The sequence below is a fragment of the Dromiciops gliroides genome, chromosome 1 (genome assembly GCF_019393635.1).
Source record: "Dromiciops gliroides isolate mDroGli1 chromosome 1, mDroGli1.pri, whole genome shotgun sequence".
Taxonomy (NCBI): domain Eukaryota; kingdom Metazoa; phylum Chordata; class Mammalia; order Microbiotheria; family Microbiotheriidae; genus Dromiciops; species Dromiciops gliroides.
In genome coordinates, this window is record NC_057861.1 from 435,677,322 (window position 1) to 435,697,743 (window position 20,422).

General features: G+C 39.1%; 2 protein-coding genes across 2 annotated transcripts in view; both read right to left on the minus strand.

Annotated features, from left to right (window-relative positions):
* Positions 1–20,422, minus strand: part of ARHGEF28 (Rho guanine nucleotide exchange factor 28) — a 392,384-nt gene that overhangs the window by 162,141 nt on the left and 209,821 nt on the right. The gene's annotated exons all lie outside the window — the stretch shown is intronic.
* Positions 12,796–13,995, minus strand: LOC122735102 (peroxisomal biogenesis factor 19). Its single transcript, XM_043976411.1, has one exon. It carries the CDS (start codon positions 13,988–13,990, stop codon positions 13,139–13,141), a length of 852 nt encoding a protein of 283 aa, XP_043832346.1. The 5' UTR covers positions 13,991–13,995; the 3' UTR covers positions 12,796–13,138.

Consider the following 20,422-nt stretch of genomic DNA (forward strand, 5'->3'; position numbering starts at 1 on the left):
CCACAGCTAATAAGTTGTCTGAGGCTGGATTGGAACCAGGTCTTCCTGACTCCATGTCCAGAGCTCTAGCCACTGATCCACCTACATACCCATGAACTGGAAATGGATACAATATTCTGTCCTATAGTACTCCACCTCTCTGACATGAAAGAAGAAATATTTTTCATTATCTTTTCCCCAATACTTAATTTTTTTAATTACTCAAAAGCTGAGCTTCATGACTTTTTTTCTAGTCTGTTTCTTGAATTTAGAAAGGGAGAGAGATTATAATTAATGAACCAAGTTAAGGTAGAGTGGGATGATGGTGACGTGTTAGGTAACATTTTATTCCAATTATGTTACAAACTGAGGAATTTATGATTGCTGCTTTAGCAAAGTCAGCCATTGGAAAAGATGTTAATTTCTAATCCAAATCAGAATTATATCAAGAGCTCAGCTTGTTGTAAAATTTTAACTTAATGGGAAATTATTTGTTTCAATAAATATCCTACTTGTAAAATTTTTATTTATTTTAAATTTATATAATAAAACAAGCATTTCCAAAATAGTATAATTTTTTTTAAAATGATTGCACGTGAAACTACAACTCTATTATGTACAACTTGCTATTCTTTAAATATATAAGAAAGTTATATAATTTTTCCTCCCTGCCCACAGAGACGGCTACGATTTGACACAAATATGTGTATACGTGTACATATAAACGTATAAATATATATATGTAAAATCATTCTATAAATACTTCTATTTATCAGTTCTTTCTCTGGATACAGATGGAGTCTTCATATGTCTTTTGTAGTAAATTTGGGTATTTATAATGGTCAAAATGACTTAGTCACTCCAAGTTGTTCTTAAAACAATATTGCGAGGCAGCTAGATGGCGCAATGGATAAAGCACTGGCCCTGGATTCAAGAGGACCCGAGTTCAAATTTGACCGCAGAAACTTGTGTTTCTGGGCAAGTCACTTAACCCTCATTGCCCCGCCAAAAAAAAAAAAACTAAAACTAAAACAAATATTGCTATTAGCATGCAACATTTTCTTGGTTTTGCTCATTTCACTCTTCATTATTTTGTGCGTCTATCCATGTTTTTCTAAGATTATCAAATTCATCATTTCTTATAGCACAGTAGTATTCCATCACAATGATATACCACAATTTGTTTAGCCATTCCACAATTGACAAGCACTCCCACAATTTCCAGTTCTTTGCCACCACAAAGAGAACTGCTAGAAATATTTTAGAACATATAGGTTATTTTCCTTTTTTCCTAATCATCTCTGGAAATAGACCTAGTAATGGTATTGCTGGGCCAAGGGGTATAGGAAGTTTAATAACTCTTTGGGCATAAGCCCAGATTGCTCTCCAAAATAGTTGGATTAGTTCACAATTCCACCAACAACGAATTATTGTCTCAATTTTTCCACATCCTCTCCAACATTTGTCACTTTCCCCTTCAATCATTTTAGCCAATCTGATAAGAGGGTTGTTTCAATTTTTTTTTTTTTTTTGCTGAGGCAATTGGGGTTAAGTGACTTGCCCAGGGTCACACAGCTAGTAAGTATCGGGGGTCTGAGGCCGGATTTGAACTCAGGTCCTCCTGAATCCAGGGCCAGTGCTCTATCCACTGCACCACCTAGCTGCCCCAAATTGTTTTTTAATATCATCTTTTTTTTGCACATTCTTTTCTGCCTATCTAAATAACTATCTGACCAGAGACAAATCACTTAACTTCTATGAATTTCAATTTTCTCACCTACAAAATGGGAGCATCAGCCCCTTCCAGCTCTAAACTTCATGTAAATAAACTATGACAGTAACATGTTATTCTCCCAAATGCACAAGGGATAAACCAGGCTCTCCCTCAGTCCCACACATCCACTCTAAATAACAGGAGAAGGAGTCCCATGTAACTTGAATAGCCTTGCCAAAGGATTTCTTGTGGGCCAAAAAGAAAACTGAGGGATAGTTAAGGGACACTGTTGCATCTCCAGACTCATAGGAGGTGCTAGCATGTTAGGGTTAGGGTTAGCTTAGAGGCTGAGAAAGGATATCAGACTGTAGAGTCACTGTGACCCAAACCAATCCAATACTGAGGCACTCTGAGTGTCTCAACAAGAGTCTGAATGACTTCTAGGCACACTTCCCTGAAGTCCTTAGAACTATAAGGAGAATTTCAGATTAGGGACCAGTCCTAGAGGTGGGTTCCTTTATCTGATACAGGTAAAGACTCATAGCCTGAAGTTTCAGGTAAACAATTGATTTTATTAAACAGAGATACAAGTGAGCACAGCTTCTTCCCTAATTCTTCTATCAAGACATGTTCAGTAACCCCATGTAAAAAACAGCCCCAAGAAAATATAATCATCCCCATGAAAATTCCAATGATTCTCAGAAGCCTCATTTCCATTCCGTGTGTGAACTTTTCATCTACGTCCATGTGGATGCATCTATTAGTTGCTAGAAATTACTCTAAGAAAGAACTGCAAAATGAGCCTAATTGTAGAAAAGTGGACATTAATATAATTATCAGTCATTGATATTATATTGGAGGATGGAGATTCCAGCAGTTCTGCACCCAAAATTCCTCTTCCTAGAAAATACTTTTAAAATCTTATATATGGTTTATATTTACACATGTATTTTATGTAAAAATTATGTATATGTTATACAAAATGTGCTTCATATTATGATGTATCAAGTAAGATGCAGTATAATGTAACAGAAAGAGAACTGGCTAGGCTGGGTATAGAGAGAGCTCTGGCATTAACTAGCAAAGTCACTTTGGAAAAATCACTTAACTTGTTTGAGTCTCAGTTTCTGCATCTAGGAAATGATGGGATTTGACTAAACAATCTCTAAGGTTAGGATAAGCACTATTTGAAAAGAACTTTTAATTGACATAAAACTTTAATGAGAGAGCAGTCAACCCATTGCTATAGATTTAAGAGAGCATGAAGCTCTCCTCAGGGCTATGTGTACCATCCTTAAAGCAAGTACTGACCCTCCCCCCACTCAAAAAACCCCTGCCATTATGAGTTATAATTACACTGATTTTTAAAAGAATCCTTTTTAAAAAGTAATTGTTTTGTTAGTAGATTGAGATAATAGTAGGTTGAGTGTTCCAATTACCCAACAATGGAGAAAAGTGTTTTCATAGCAATTTTAGGGCACATATGTATGGATGGTTGTGAATATATACATAGAATACATGTACGAGTGTGTGTGTGTGTATTGTGTAAGTGCATACATGTATTGTGTGTGCATGTATGGGCATGTATTATATGTATGTGTTTATATAAGTGTATATAGATGTGTGTATAAGTGTGTGTACGTGCACCACATGCACAGTGGCATCCTGACATAGTAGATCTACAGATGGCTTCCTTGAAGGTATGAAGATCTGGAAACAAATCTAGGCTTTTGAACAAACTGGGTGGGTTAATCACTTAACCGCTTAGTACCTGGGCCAATCCTTAAGGCTGGAAATTGCAGAACAATTTCAAATTCTAATTCATAGAGGGAGTTTCCTCACCATGACTTTTCCATCCCAATGAAATTAATTAGACATATTTTTAAAAGTATAGTCCAGATCAGTAGTCTTATGGGCAACTGCCCACAACGCTGACTTCTGGCTCTTCTCCTTCCTGACAGTAGAAACTCTTGCTATAAGACTCTTCATGAACCCAAAATCAATTCAAATTTTACATAATGTCCCTTAAACCAGGATCAACATCTGAGCAGAATTCTTGTAACTAAGATTTTCTAAAGGTTTACATATCGTAAAAAGAATGGAAAGCTCTGGAACCACAGAACCTTAGAATGTCAGAAATGAAAAGGACCTTAGGAATGATTCTTCTGATTTTACAAATAAGGAATCGGCCAAGTAAAGAGGGAAGAAGGGAGAAAGGAGGGAAAACAGGAAGGAAGAGATTGAAGGGCTTGCTATGTGTCAGACACCGTGCTAAATGCTTTGTGAGGATTATCTCATTTGATGCTCACAACAACCCTGGGAGGTAATTGCTATTATCCCCATTGAGGAAACTTGAAACAGACAGAGGTAAAATGACTTGCCTAGAGTCGCACAACTAGTAAGTGTCTGAGGCTAGATTTGAACTTAAGTCTTCCTGATTGAAGGCCCAGTGCTCTATTCACTGTGCCACCCAGCTGCCTCTAAAAAAGATGAAGTGACTTTTCCAAATTTGTTTTGTACTCTATAATTGTGTTCCATGTAATGATATATCAATTAAGAAGCTCTACCTCCATGAATTTGTGCTGTTTCCCCTGTGCTTCTTCATTTCTACTTTTTGAATTCTTTCTTTTCTTTGAAGACCCAACTTAGGTACACACTGTGTACAGGTTTTATCTCTCTAGTAGAATGTAACTCTGTAAGCTGGCGACTTTCATTTCATACTTTATACCACCAGTGACAGGGACAGTTAGATGGCTCCGTAAAAAGAGTGCTAGGTCTGGAGTCAAGAAGACCTGAATTCAAACCCGGCCTTGGATACTTCCTAGCTGTGTGACCTTGGACAAGTCACTTAACCTCTTTTTGCCTTAATTTACTGGAGAAGAAAATGGCAAATCACTCTAGTAGCTTTGCCAAGAAGACCCCATGGACAATATGGTTCATGGGGTCACAAAGAGTTGGATGCAACTAAATCGATTGAACAAGAACAACCAGTTACCAGCACATATTGGAGTTTGGAATGGGATAAAGTTTGTTGAACTGACTTGGCCAAGGTCACATGCCTAAAAAAGTAGCAGAATGAGGCCTTGAACCTAGTCTTCTGACTCCTGTTCCTAGGTGGTTCCCACAGGCACAGTGAAATTGTCACTTACTCCCAACCCTCTTCCAGTTTCTTTGGTGTGGTCTAAGTACGGAAGATTGGCTCATCCTACAAGGTGACAAACTGTTCTCTCTTCAGTAAATAGCTTTCCACAAACATGCGCCCTTATTACTGAATGTAACAATCCAGCTCTATTTATATACATTCTATATTGTACCTGAGTAACTGATTTTCAGACTATGTATATAAGAGAGTAAAGAGAATCAAAAGAAAGAAGACTCAGAGGGGACTTAAAAAGCTATCAGATTCTTAGGTGCCTCTAGGAATTTTTTCTTAAACTCATGAAAGAACAAAGAAGGAAAAAATGGAATCAAAATAAAAGCTTAAAGAGCCTTTCTAAACTTTTCTTCAGCCTTTTCATTTTACAGATTCGGAAACCAAGGCTCCAAGAAATTAAGTCCTCAAAATTGCCCAACTGGTTAGTGGTAGAAACGCAACTGAAATGAGTATCCAGACATTCCATTTGACTGATTCTTCCATAACCCCAAGCTGAAATCAAACTTCTTTCAGTTGCATTTGATAATTAACTTTTTTGTGAAAGTACATCTAATAAATAACTTTCTTGTCTGCTGTTTTTCCAAAGAAACTCTTTTGGGTGGGGGGAACAGTGATCAAAAATTATAAATTTAATTCAAAGAGCAATGGAGCTTACAAGAACAGATCTCTTAGGAATCAATCCTTTGTTGTTGTTTAATCATTTCAGTCGTATCTGACTCTCTGTGACCCCATTTGGAGTTTTCTTGGCAAAGATACTGGCGGGGTTTGCCATTCTTTTCTCCAGCTCATTTTACAGATGAGGAAACTGAAGTGAACAAGTTTTCCCAGGGTCACACAGCAAGTGTTTGAGACCAGATTTGAATTCAGGAAGATGAGTCTTCCTGACTTCAAGCCCCAGGACTCTATCCAATGCTCTATCCACTGTGGAATCAATCCTAGATTAATCCTAAACTCAAAGACACTAGCTTCTGTTTTAAGCAGCATAAAATGGAGCCAAAATAGGTCAGTAGACCTTATAATCCCATGACTAAAAAAAAGTCCAAATAAAACTGAAATATATATAAATGAATTTTATTTAGAACTCTTTAATGCAAAAATGTTTTTTAGACATACATGTGTGTATAAACGGATGTCTTTTATTTTATTCAACAGAAACTGTTGAATTCCTGTGTTTCTATAAAACCTAAGATGACTCCTAAGAGTCACTCAATCCCCTGAAGATGGGACCACTGAAGTTCACAGTCAATAACTTGGACCCACAGAGACATAAGTGATCATCAGTTGGATGGGGTAAAGGGCCAGCAACAGAACTTGTTAGGAAGTTTAAGAGGAATAATCCATTTTTAACAGAGAAAAGGGGAGTTAGCCTGAGGAGATTCATAGCTTAAAATAGTTAATTTATTAAAAAAAAAAAACATTTAACCTACATCTTCTTGTTGTTGCTCATCCTTTGTTCTTGAAGAGGACCAATGCCATCATCTTCTTTTTGTTTCAGGGAAATGAGAGTTAAATGACTTGCCCAGGGACACATAACTAGTAAGTGTTTGAGGCCCGATTTGAACTCAGGTCCTCCTGAATCCAGGGCCAGTGCTTTATCCACTTTGCACCTAGATGCCCCAGGACCAATGTCATCTTAAGGGTGATGTCTTGACTTGTATGTGAATTGGATTTAAGTGAGGCAGAGTTGTGCAAAGTCATCAGCCTCACTCTCCCCTCTTCCATCTATGAAAACCTAGACATGAACTATCTTTGAAGATTTCCTCAAGTAAATTCTAGGTGGAATCAAAATGGAACTTTCCCATGATCCTTCAAGATTGGACGTGGTCCATATAAGTTCAGAGCTTGGGCTGCTAGCCCACAAGTTAGGTATTTTTTGGTTTATGTGACTTACTAATGACTTTAACCATCATGAGGGTAAGGGCAGTGGCTTATTTAAACTTCATAACTTCCAGTGCACTTAGCATAGCCCTCTACAGATAAAAGACTTAATAAACACATTATGTTTTTCAAATTAATCGAATAGGCAGAATTCAGGCCCAGTTCATGACCCTAATTGAATTTTTTTTAAATACTAAATTATATTACATTTCCAAGTTACCTTGCGAACTAGTAAGACCTTGAACCATTTTATTACTTCATTATCTTTACAAAGATAATTGAATTGTTCTTTACAACACCCTAAGGGCTGTTGCCACTGAGAAGACCTCATTGAAGTCAGAGGAAGGAAATCAAATTAATTGTAATGACAAATATCAGTTCCAGACAACAGATGATAAAATATATTTCCCTCCTCCAGTGAGAGAGGTAGAGGAGAGGAAAAGCTGTACATCCATTTGTAGATAGAGTCAGATAGTTGTTTTCCTGGTCCATTTTGGTTATCTGTTTTTCTTTACTATAAGAAAGGGTTCAGTAGCAGAAGCAGACATAGATCAAGAAATAGCAGGAGAGGAGAGGACAAAGAAAGGAAAGGAACCAATTAAACCTTTAAAATAATAGTCAGAGGGAAGGAAGGTCTTACTTCAAAAGGAAGATCAGTAGAAATCTCAATGGCTGACAACCGACATGATCATCCCAAAAGTACTAAAACCCAGACAACTTGCCCCAACAGCTCATCCCAAGTTGTAGGTACCAGAGTTTCACTGCTCTGCTTTCTTTCTTTTTCTACCCATTTACAAGCTATAGGAAAACAACAGATCATTTCCTGCTCAGAGCTTTATCATTGCTGCCCTGGTTCTGTACATAACTGCATCTGAGGCCCAGCCTAGGGCATGTGATAGCTCTACAAAACTCTCTACTGGACTGTTTTTGAAATAGTATTTTATTTTTTCCAGTTACATGTAAAGATAATTCTTAACATTCATTTAAAAAAATTTTTGATTTCCAATTTTTCTGCCTCCCCCTCCCTAAAAAGGTAAAAATTTGAAATGGGCTATATACATGCAATCATGTAAACTATATCTCCATATTTCAACTGGAGTCTTAAAGGTACTGATTATTCTTTTTTACTTTTTTTGTTAAGCCTAAAGATAAGAAGGAGTATAATATAAAATGTTCTTCCAAATTTGGCACGCTTGAGGATGAAGAAAAATCACCCCAATAAATTGTTAGCACTTGCACTGCCTAATATGGGGAGCTACCCAGAGTTTTCATTGAGCCTACCCTTTTCTGGAGCTCAGCCACAAGGCAGTCAATAAATGAGCAAGTCTCAACCCGTACAAATAAGCTTACACAGTCAACTAAATGGCCAGCCAGCAATCCCATAGACATCATTGTTGCACATGCATGTACATAAATGAGTATATTAACTGCTGGGATGATCACGATATTGAAGGTTAAAATATGATTGTGTTTATTCATAAAATCCCAAGTTTCTAAACACAAATCTCATAAACAAGATTTCTGGAATTCTTTTCACACCTCAAACTCTCATTTCACATTCTAATAACCAGTTACCTTAAGATTTTCCTTTAGATAAGTTTGATATCAAATGTAATAAATTAATTTGAATGTCAGAATAAAGAGCCTTTTGAAGGGGAGGGAATGTTTCACAAAAGCCAAAAGAATCTAATCCTCCTGAGAGCAGAGACAATCTCATTTTTTGTCTCTGCATTCATAACAATTTGCACAGCATCTAGGACACTGCAGGTACTAAACAGGGATGGATGAATGGAGTTATTTTGGGGCTGAGAATTATATGAGAAGGCAAATTTTAAGAACCTCGATGTAATCTTGCATCACTCATTTAGCATGAGTTAATCTGTATACTTATCAAGGAAAAAGAAGGATGATATATGTTACAGGAAAATGGTTGGTGTGGAGGTCTTTAAGCTCTTTAAAGAATTACACCGTCTTGCACACAAATCCAATTTGAATAAAAGAATCTTTTATTTAGGCACTAGAGAAAGGAAACCATGGGGTGGATAGCACAAAGACACATGATTCTCTGAGATACCTTTCTCCCCCAGCAGAAGAAAGGCAAAAGTTTTTATACATTGTGGATGGGGATGATCACCTGAAAGTAGCATGTCCCTTATTGGGGGGGCAAGTTGGGAGAAGTCCTGGTGAGGGCCAGTCATGGGAGCTATCTCTGTCCCCTTGGCACCACTCAGGCAGTAGCCACGCCTACTAGGATTATCTGCCCAGGGGGTAGGGGAGACTGGAATAAAGAGTGGTGGTACTTCAGTATCAACATTATGTGTTGATCAACTGTAATAGACTTGATTCTTCTCAGCAATACAATGGTACAAGATAGCTCCAAAGGACTCATGATGGAAAAGGTTCTCCAAATCCAGAAAAAAAAAAAGAACTGTGGAATATGGATGCAGATTGAACCATTCTATTTCTTTTGGTTTTGGTGATGTTTTTTTTCTTTTTTGAGGTTTTTTCCTTTTTGCTCTGATTCTTCTAACATGACTAATGCAGAAATATGTTTAATGTTATTGTATATATATATATAACCTATATCGGATTACTTGCTGTCTTGGGAAGGGAGGGAAAAAATTTGAAACTAGAAATCTTACAAAAACAAATGTTGCAAACTATCTATACATGTAACTGGAAAATAATAAAATACTTTCATAATTAAAAAAAAAAGAGTGGTGGTACTAGGGACAGTTAGGTGGCACAGTGAATAAAACACCGGCCCTGGATTCAGGAGGACTTGAGTTCAAATTCAGCCTCAGACACTTGACACTTACTAACTGTATGACCCTGGGCAAGTCACTTAACCCTCATTGCCCTGAAAAAACAAACGAAAGAGGGGTGGTACTGGAGTTAACTCGGGTGGGAGAGGGTGCCACTTATCTTCCTTGCTGTCTTTTGGTTTACCTTCTCAAAGAGAGTTACCCCAGACCCATGTCCTTTACTTTAGGTAGCCAGTTTCCTAACCCCATAACCATATAGAAGATAACAAAATTACCCTATGGGGATTGAATCTGGTATGAAATATGCCATATGACCATTAACAATTTCTGAGCAGTGATGTCAACTACATGAGATGATAGCAGTGTGGTTAGAGTGTTAGATGTGAAGTCAAAGGACCTGGGTTCAAATCTTACCTTTGCCACTTACTACTTAAGGGAATCCCCAGAACCTATCAAGCACCTGGCACATAGTAGGTGTTTGAGATTGATTATGTGACCTTGAGCAAGTTACTTTTTTCTCTGGGCTTCAGTTTCCTCAGCTGAAAAATTAGGGAATTTCACTAGATGACATCAAAAAATTCTTTCCACATTTATGTGGATGTTAGGGTGTGAAAGTGATGTTAATCTGTTTCCCCTGACTTAGAGGAATGTTAGGAGAAAAGAGCAACTTTGTGACATATTTTATTTAAAGAACACTTTTTAATCACTGCTAAAAACCCAGAGAACTTGCCCCAACAGCTCATCTCAAGTTATAGGTATCCTCAGTTTCACTCTTTTCCTTTCTCTCTTTTTCTACCTACTGACAAGTTAGAAGAAAACAAGAGATCATTTCACACTCAGGACTCTGTCACTGGCTGCCCAGATTCTATATGTAACTATATCTGAAGCCCAGCCTGGGGCAAGCAATAACTCTATAAATCTATCTAGCTTTATAATTTTATAAATATTTATATTTTTATATTTTATAATATAATTTTAATTTATAAAATATAAAATTTATAATATTTTAGCAAGGGAAAAAGTATACATGAACCTACAAAGGAGCTGTAATTTTCTCAATGTGGTGACTTCTTGGTGTGAAAATTCTCTCCACTGACAGATTGAAATCTATCTATGATTTCTTAGATAAATCCTGTTTAAAAAAATAAAAGAAAGGGGGAAAAGGGTCAAAATAGCAAAAAAAAATGTACTTGTGTGTGGTAAGATTTTTTGTGTGTTGTTATAAGCTATTCTTCAGTCTTTTGATTCAACTAAGACGCAAATAGTTGAGTTTTTTTTTTTAAATAAAAGCCTTTTAAAAAATAATTAGGCAGATTTTTCCTTTCTCTCAAACATGTTGATCAAAATGCTACCAATAGTCTAAGCTAGGTGGACTGAGTTGAAATAGACTTTCATTCATTCCATCATTATTATCAATTAAACTAAATTAGAATAATTTTTTCTTATGAAAAATCTCCACAGACAAAAAAATCAAGATAACTTATAATGAAACTTTTTTTTGGTTCTCATTTATAAGGAGACTCAATAAAGGCAAATGAAGGAAATATGTTACAAGAGCCCATCATCAATCTGTATCTTATACACACTTGCATAAGCCAAACCACATATATACTGCTAATGCAATAAAACACAACAGGTTGGGGGTTTTTTTCCATTTATTTGTTCTTGGGGGAGGGGTGCACATGTGCGCACACACATATTCTGAGCCTCAGTTTTGTGGCAGTTACCAAAAGGCCTACTGTTCAAACATGCCATGTAGGTTAGTCCTTTGATAAAAACAGGTCAAGACTTCATTTCCCCCCAAGGAGAATGTAAGATCCTTGAGGGCAGGGACTTTTTAGGGTTTTTCTTTGTATTCAAGGATCTATCACAATGCCCAACACTTTTGTTGTACAGTTGTGTCTGACTCTTCATAACTCTACTTGGTGTTTTCTTTTCTTTTTTTTTTTTTATGATTGTCTCTTTTATATTTGCCTAATACATAATAGGCACTTAAGTCAACATAATTAGCACTTACTACTTTCCTTTTATTCTGAACTTTTCTAGCACTACAACAGAAAAAGGTTTGGGGTTTTTTTTAGCTACCATGTCACAATGTTTACTTATAGTAAGCTCAGAGGTACCTAAAAATTCCCACATTTTAGTGATCTGTACTTGACTTTAAACCAAGACTGAATTCATCTTGATATCAGCTGTCTTTATAACACTTAATCCAGGAGGGTTGGTTTTAATGTAGTGCTTACAAGGTAAACAAGAGGCCTCACAGTATCAATGGCTGGAGACAAGAAAGGGCAGCTAAGACAAGTGATTTAACATTCAATAAGTTTGATATATTAAGCAGAATGCTGTCAGTGAAACAACTTGGAAACCTCAGAACTTTTTGCTGAAATTTTAAAGAAACAGGCAGATATCTTAGCCTGAGCTGGATTGGGGGAGGGGCATTGCCAAACACCTCTGAGCAGGTAGCTTCAGAGCCAAGCTTTTATAAGGACTTACCCCTAACTCTACCTTTAGAGAGTAGGAGCTTATGCCACACAAGAAACAGGCCACACTCCCAACAACCTAGCTCAGGATGTTTATTAGACATCAGCTGAGACATAGGGGACCAAGAAGGGGTTGGGGGAGGACAAGCTGTCAGCCCTCTCCCAAGCCACTGCCACCAGTCAAGGTTTATGATGTTGAGGGGATCAGAAGTTTCAAAACTGCCAAAACAACAGCTAAGGAGAAAAACACTCTCCCCCCTCCAACTCTATTTGCCAGGGGAACAGCTATAGAGCTGAATGAGAAAAGGGGTGGGGGCGGGGGAGGGCTGAAAACAGCAGGAAAGCAGGGGGAGGTGGGGATGCATGAGAAACAGTAGCACTGCTCACATTCATGATAACATTTGGCTTCTCCGATTTGACCAGGAACAAAGGCATCTATTAACTTAGGAGAACAGAACTCGAGTTCACAGCTTCTTTCCTCAGAGGAATACACATGTGCACCTAGGAGAAGCACACGGCTGGCCAACACCAGAAAGACCCTATTCTTATCAGGATATGCCAAGAACCCTTTCTCCAGTCCCTACTCTGACCAACATGTCTGCCCTGAAGGATCAGATACCCAAAGGATGGGTGCTCAGAGCCAAGGATCTCCCCAAGCCCCATGCCCAGAGCTGGCACAGCACCCAGACTCCAGAGGGAATAGGGAACAAGGCACGTAGACCCTGGGAGTCAGAGAGGGAAGCATCAGTGCAGGTATACACAACAGGTACACACAATGTTATGGCTAGGTGTAGGAGAGGGGGCAGGGGCAAGGAAACATGGTCCATAAAGGGTACCCCCTCCTATACCTTAAGCAGGTAAAGATAAGTACCTTCACTAGCAGCAGAGAACGGGGGGGGGGAGAATGGGGAGAATGACTCAATGAGAGGAACTTGAATAGGTCCCTTTCCCAGAAATAACAGCCTCAATGGCTACAGAGGGACCCATGCTGGTGTGGAGTAGTCTTAGGATGACAGCTAGGGAAGGGAACTGGAAGGGGACAGGAGACAAGTGGGACAGGCAGGCAGTTCCTCCACAGCCTTATCACCCTTCCCAGACCCCAATGGCTCTGCTGACTTCAGGTGTTCGCTCGTGGCCGAGGATGGGAAGGGAAGGATGAAGAAATTCACATGATCAGACACTGCTCACCACTGGCACTTGGAGGGCCAGACAAATTCAAGGTGTCAAGGTCAAAGTTGAAGCCAGGGGGCATTTCCCCCGCAAGTTCCTTTGGGGGATGGCCCAAATCTTGAAGCTGCTGCATGAGATCTAGCACCATCTCAAATCGGGCTTTCTGTATGTCCTCACTGTCGGCCGCCGTCTCTTTTTCAAACTGCTCACAAATCTTGCCCATGACATTGTGCTGTTCCTGATACTTCTCAAATTGTTCTGGAGGCAGTGCTTCACGGTGGCTCTGTAACCACTCTGGATATTTCTCTGTGATTTCTTTCAGTGACGGATATAGTACATCCTTGGATAATAGGTTCTGCATAATGCTCTGCATAATGGGGAGTATATTGCCTTCTCCTTCCCCTTCCCCTTCTTCTGTGCCCAGCCCTTCCATGGCCTTGGTCAGCTCCTCTTCAGACATGCTGGAGTTCTGAAGGTCAGTGGCATTTTTTGCTAGTCCACTGAGTGTTTCCTTCAGGCAGGAAGCAAACACTTGTTGGGATGCTGTATCACTGCCCACTCTCCCTGCTGCCTCAGAGAGCTTCTGGAACTGCTCTACCAGGTGGGGTTCCTCCTCAGCCAGCTCCTTCATAGCCTTCTCAAATTCTGCAGTGGCTTGGCATGCTAGCTCACTGTCAAACAGTTCTTGGAAGAACTCTTGGGAGGCAAAGAGGGCATCTTTAGCTGTGTCTGCAGGCGATCTCTTCTGGGAAGCTGAAGCATCTGGGGCCTTGGTGGTAGGAGGGGATGCTGGGGAGGGTTTGGCTTTATCGAAATCATCAAGGGCACTTTCCAGAAGCTCGTCCATCTCCGGGTCCGGCCATCTTGCTACCTTCGACTTGCCCTAGAAGGCTGGTTTCCCCTACTTGGTGTTTTCTTGACAAAGATGCTAGAGTGGTTTGGCATTTCCTTCTCCAGCTCATTTCACAGATAAGGAAACTGAGGCAAACTGGTTTAGTTTACTTGCCCAGGGTCACACTTCTAGCAAGTGTCTGAGGCCAAATTCGAACTTAGGTCTTCCTGACTCCAGGCCCAGGACTCTATCCATTGAGCAGCCTTGCTGCCCAACACATAGCAGGTACTCAAAAAGTGCTTCTTGAGTTGAACTGAATTGAGCTACAAAATTCTGGTAATGAAGTCATTGACTTATCAATAATATTTCAGATGAGGCTCTTGAATGAAGCACATTGTCAAGTGGCCAAAAGGCAAAGCTCTACCCCTATCAGAACATCAGACAGAGCTCCAGCTTCAGTGCCTGTAACATAACATATTCTTTGTAACAAGCCAAGAGAAGTTGACCCCACAGCACAGTATAGGAATCCTAGCCCAGCCTGACTCAGGGCTGTTTTGTTTATTTGATTCATCTACATCTGAAATCCTTTCAGCTCATTCAGTAAATGCTTTCCAATATATCCCAAGTGTCTAGTTCAAAGATGTTGTATGCTTATTCCACAAGGAGAATTTTTTTCCAAACAATGAAGCCACAGTAAATATAAAAAGAGAGAACACTTATGATAAGAGAACCAAATTATGCTTCATAATGCCCGGAAAGATTCCAGTAAGTCAGCATGTTTTCTACCAAAAAAAAAAATATCTTTAAGAGCCTTGCCAACCACAAGAAAATCAAATTAAAATGAACGGAAGAAAATTTGAGTCAGAATTTGCACATATTATTCTGCATTGCCAGCAGTCTTTAATGGGGTATTCCCCCACCACCACCCCTTTAACTTCAAAACTAGTCCTCATTAAACTTTAGTTTTCTAAGCAAGGCTGACTGAAATGAAAAAGTTGAGAATTCAACAGAAGCTTCTATAGCCTGGGGCACAAAGAAAGGAACTGTGGATAATTTGGCATGAAACTATTGTTATCTTCCATGAAAGTAAGATTTGAACCTGGGTTTTGTTGCTTTTTACTCCTGCCTTAAAAAAAACAATGATGACAAACCTACTAATTAATGCACTTTAGATTTTAGTCTAGACACGTGGGTGATTAGAGCCAGAAATTACACGGGCTAAATGGCACTTTGTCCCAGGACACCAATATAGATGAGTGGGTGAGTTCACCTAAGACATTCTGTCACCCTTCCCCACAACTCCTAGTGATGGCTCTGTAGGAAACCATTAGATAGAAATTAAAACCCAATGCCCCACCTCCTATGGTTTAAGATTGAATAAGCTCCTAGAGTTCTGAACCATCATTAGCAAAACAAGGGAAACTATATGAGTTTATGACCTGATAAACTTCAGGTTCTGAAGCATAATTAGTGAAATAAAGGAAGCCAATGTGTGTGTGAGATACTTCTAAACCTTCATTTTCACAGGAGATTGGGAACAAGACTTTTAGAAACTTCTGTAGCCTGATAGTCTTCATTCCTTCTCCAAACATTATTTTGATACAAGAGAAAAAAAGTTGCAAGCTAATTAGTCTTATTTACTTGATTATATGCCAAATCATAAACGCTTTCAATTATCACCACTCCTCAGACTTTCTCTGAAGTTCATGCCCTGATATAACAGCTGCCAGATAAATATATAAAAATGTAGAAAATTACTTGTTCAAACTTTCTTATACAGACCCCATATTCCAGACAGTGTGGGATAGTAGAGGAGCACTGGACCCAGTCAGGAGAAATGTGGGCCAGAATTTGGACTCTGATATTGATTAGCTGTGTGACCCTATACAAGTGAAGTGACCTCTCTGAGCCTCAGTTTTCTTACCTGAAAATTGGGGCTAACAATATTGCCTGATTCTATCAGAAGTAAAAATAAAATTAAAGTACTATAGAAATATTAACTATTTATTATTTTGGTTGTTTTAAATTTATGGAATGAAACAAGCATTCCTATAACAGTATAATAAAAAGATGATTGCACATAGAATTGTAAATCTGTTATGTGCAACTTGAACTGCTTATTATCATTGCTATTATTGTTGGTACTGCTGCTGCTGCTGCTGCTGCTGCTGCTGCTGTTATTACACGTCTTTTATATTACAAGGCTGTTTCACTTGGGTTTTTTCTTCCAATTATTTTGTACAGGCTTCCCTTTACAGTAAAAAAAATTCTTCCTGTTTGGAGGATATTTTTCTTTTGGTCTTGCCTAAAACAAAGAAAAGTTTGTGTTTTCTAAGTTATACAATCTGAAGAGCATCACATCCTGCTGTGTGTTTCTGTCTCTTTTTCTTCCCTATCAGTCTGATGACTTCTCTGGACATGTGCTTGGGGTGTTTTTGTCTCTCTAGTTTTATCCATATGTTCATCTTTCTCCTTAGTGCCCCTCAAACCTATTCCCAGCCCAAACAACTAACAGAAATTTTCTGTTCCATATTACCTATAATTAATTACACAAAGTTTCATTGGCATAGGGAATAAAAAGGAAGTTGGTGCAATCTGATTCAAGCCACATGCATAACCAAACCACTCTATAAAATCTACTTAATATAAACATCATGAGAAAGGTTTTTTTAAGTTAGATTTGTGTGGTGAGCCTCTGTGGATGGCATCATGTTTCTACAACTTTGAAGCTTCAGTTGGTACAAGGCAATATGAGACTCATCTATAGTTCTTTTATAGAGCATCCCTATATGCCTCTGGTTACCATCTATGAAGGAGTTGCTACAGGCATATCTCATCCAGGATGGCCTAAACTATCAAGGAATGAGAGACTTGGAGCCAGGAACACTGAGGTACAGATACTACTTCAGACAACAGCAAGTCACTATCCTCTAAGAACTTCAGTTTCCTCATCTGTTAAAAATGGTTATGAGGAAAGTATCTGTAAGTCATCAAGTACTCTATGAGCATAAGCTATCATTGTCATCATCATCATTATTATTTTGGCAGGACAATAGGGGTTAAGTGACTTGCCCAGGGTCACACAGCTAGTAAGTGTCAAGTATCTAAGGCCGGATTTGAACTCAGGTCCTACTGAATCCAGGGCTGCTGCTTTATCCACTATGCCACCTACCTGCCCCATAATCTATTATTATTAATCCCAGGCTAATAAATCATGACATTTTCTCTCTTCTGGTCCAACTGCGCACTACTAGCATTGGGTTCCCAATGGGATAAGTCAAACATGCAAATGAGATTCTTCCACTCTATTTTTAGACCACTAATTGTCCTCATGAACCTTATTTCTTCTTCAACTTCGCACCTAACAAAAGTGTGTGTTGGGTAAGCCAGAGAACCAACAAAATTCATCCAGGCAACAACTTTCATCTTACTGTATCGATTTTCCAGAGCTAAGTAAATTAAAAACATTTTTAGCCTAATGTTGGCCAAGAAATTTGCAGCCGAAAAATTATAGTTAGGAACGATTTTAGTCTGTGCTCTCTGAAGTCAACTGTTCTGTACCTTACCCACCTTGCCATGCCCTTAGTCCATTCCAAATAGCATTTCCTCACCATGAAGTAATTCACACTGACATACTATGATTATCTATGAGAACCACATTACATAAAACTTAATTCCCTGGAGATTTACTCTCAACTCCAACTCTCCTCAATTCAATTAAATAAGTGCTTACTTAAGGAACTACTATGAGCAAGGCTCTGTGCTGGTGATGTAAAGAAAAAAGTCAGGGGTAGCTAGGTGGCACAGTGAATAAAGCACGTGCCCTGGAATCAGGAGGACTCAAGTTCAAATCCAGCCTCAGACACTTGACACTTACAAGCTGTGTGACCTTGGGCAAGTCACTTAACCCCCATTGCCCTGGGGAAAAAAAATCTAAATAAGATTAGATGACAAATTCGTAGCGGCCCAGTCACAGCACAGTGGTATGGCTTTCTCCAATGACATCAGCAGTGTATGAGTAAGAAGAAAAGGTGGGTACACAGGATTAGTTCTGGGGTGGGGTTTGGCAAGGCAAGGACAGGGCCAATAAGAGGCCGAGGGATTCAGGGATGGAGGGCAACATGTGATTAAACTAGCTCACTAAGAGAAGACCAGCATGGATTGTACTCCCCTTTATCTTCATGATCTTAAACCTCAAACCAAACGTGAAGTTAGCTTTTTTTTTTAGAGTTAATACTTCAAAAGAAGAATGGATAGGATGGCTGCTTTCCTCCACAGAAATCATTTACCTCAGACATGGAGTGCTTATCATTGTTTGCAACAGGGACTCAACTTGCATCAACAAAATTTCCAAACATTCCAGTTAATTCCCTACCAGCCACATTACTTTTGTTCACTTTTTTTCATCTTTGCTGTACATTTCTTAAATCTTACCACCACTACGTTTTCTTCACTCATCATACCAGGCTGCTTCTTTACTACTTAAAGGGGAAAAAGTCCTCAAATATCAACACCTTGCATTTGCTGCCCCAAAAAGATGTCACCACAAGAAGGCATTGCACCTTTCTTATGGGAGGCAGGTAGATAGCATAGTGGAAAGGGTGCTACTTCTGGAGGCAAGAAGACCCGAGTTTGGATGCAGCCTCAGACACTTTTTTTTTTTATTTTGTTAGTGAGGCAATTGGGGTTAAGTGACTTGCCCAGGGTCACACAGCTAGTTAAGTATTAAGTGTCTGAGACCGGATCTGAACTCAGGTACTCCTGACTCCAGGGCTGGTGCTCTATCCACTGCGCCATCTAGCTGCACCTAGCCTCAGACACTTCTGAGCTGGGTGATCCAGGGCAAATCACTTCACCGCTGTCTGTCTCAGTTTCCTTAACTTTAAAATGGGGATAATAATAGCACCTCCTTCCCTGAGTTGTGAGAATCAAATGAAATAATATTTGTAAAGCGTTTAGCACAGCACCTGGCACATAGTAGGCATGTTTATTTCTTTACTTTCCTTCTTTCATTAGTCAAAGGATTAATGCTGTACACATATACTGTAGGACCTTACCACCTCTCCTAAATCTCTCATTTCAGCCTATCTTTGAGGCCCTGTTAGTGATTTGGGGGGGGGGGGGCAATGAGGATTAAGTGACTTGCCCAGGGTCACAAAGCTAATAAGTGTCAAGTGTCTAAGGCCAAATTTGAACTCAGGTCCTCCTGAATCCAGGGCTGATGCTTTATCTACTGCCCCACCTAGCTGTCCCTGAGGCCCTATTACTGATGACAAAGAATCAAGGAATAAATGAAAAGGCATTTTATTAGACATTTACAATGTGCTGAGTATAGAATGCATCATAGCAATTGGTTTCTAAAATATATGTGAGTGGGCAGCTAGATGGCAAAGTGGATAAAGCACCAGCCTTGGATTCAGGAGGACCTGAGTTCAAATCTGGCCTCAGACACTTGACACTTACTAGCTGTGTGACCCTAGACAAGTCACTTAACCCCCATTGCCCTGCAAAAAACCAAACAACAACAAATAAAATAAAATACATGTGTTATATGAAACCATACTCACTTTTTAAGCCCAAATTGAAAATCAACTCTCAAACTTCATATTTTTCACAGGTAAACATCACCCTCCCCCATGTGTCTTGGTAAAACACTCTTCAAAACCAACATTCCTTGGGGCACGATACAATTTATAGATTACACATCCTGTATGCATGAGTAGGAACTATGATGCTTCAGGCACCAGTGACCCATAACAGGCATATATGTTTGGACCATTTGCTTTCCTTATACCAGCTTCACCACGTGCTCCTATGAATAAATTATTCTTTTCATCCTAAAGAGCAAAAATATTAAAATGCACATTTTTTTCTTTTGGTGCTAGTCTGAATTCCTGTTCTAATTACTATTGTATCTTATGAAAAATGAAACATCCAAGCTGCTTCTGGCTGATAGCCAGGGACTAGCAGCTGAGTTCACCACCACTGTGTGTACTTCCTTTCTGTTCTGCTTTGTACTTTATGATTTCCAAACTGATTTTTACCAACACGTCTGCCAGATTCGCCAGGGTCCCTCAGGCACTCACGTAGCTTGAAGGAAACCCCCCTGTTTTGCTGTTCTCTGAGTGTCTCATCAGTGAATTCCTCCAACCTTAGCTACTGACTCACCCTAGTCACTATTTTCAGGCTCCCTGAACCCCTCTGATTTCTAGAAATAGATCAGAGTAAGATGGCTTTTGTTGCTGTTATTCAGGTCTTCATCTAGTCCAAAGAAATTTATTGACTGGATCTTGGTCCCCTGCTTTTTTTAATGAATCAAAAAGCAAGAGCTTACCATGTTTTTGCTTATGTATTTACAGAATTCATCAGTTATATCTAATTGTGTCTTTCAGGCTTTGCTGCCTTAAAGTTAAGTGTTCACACTTTTCGGTGCCCAAGCAATTGGGA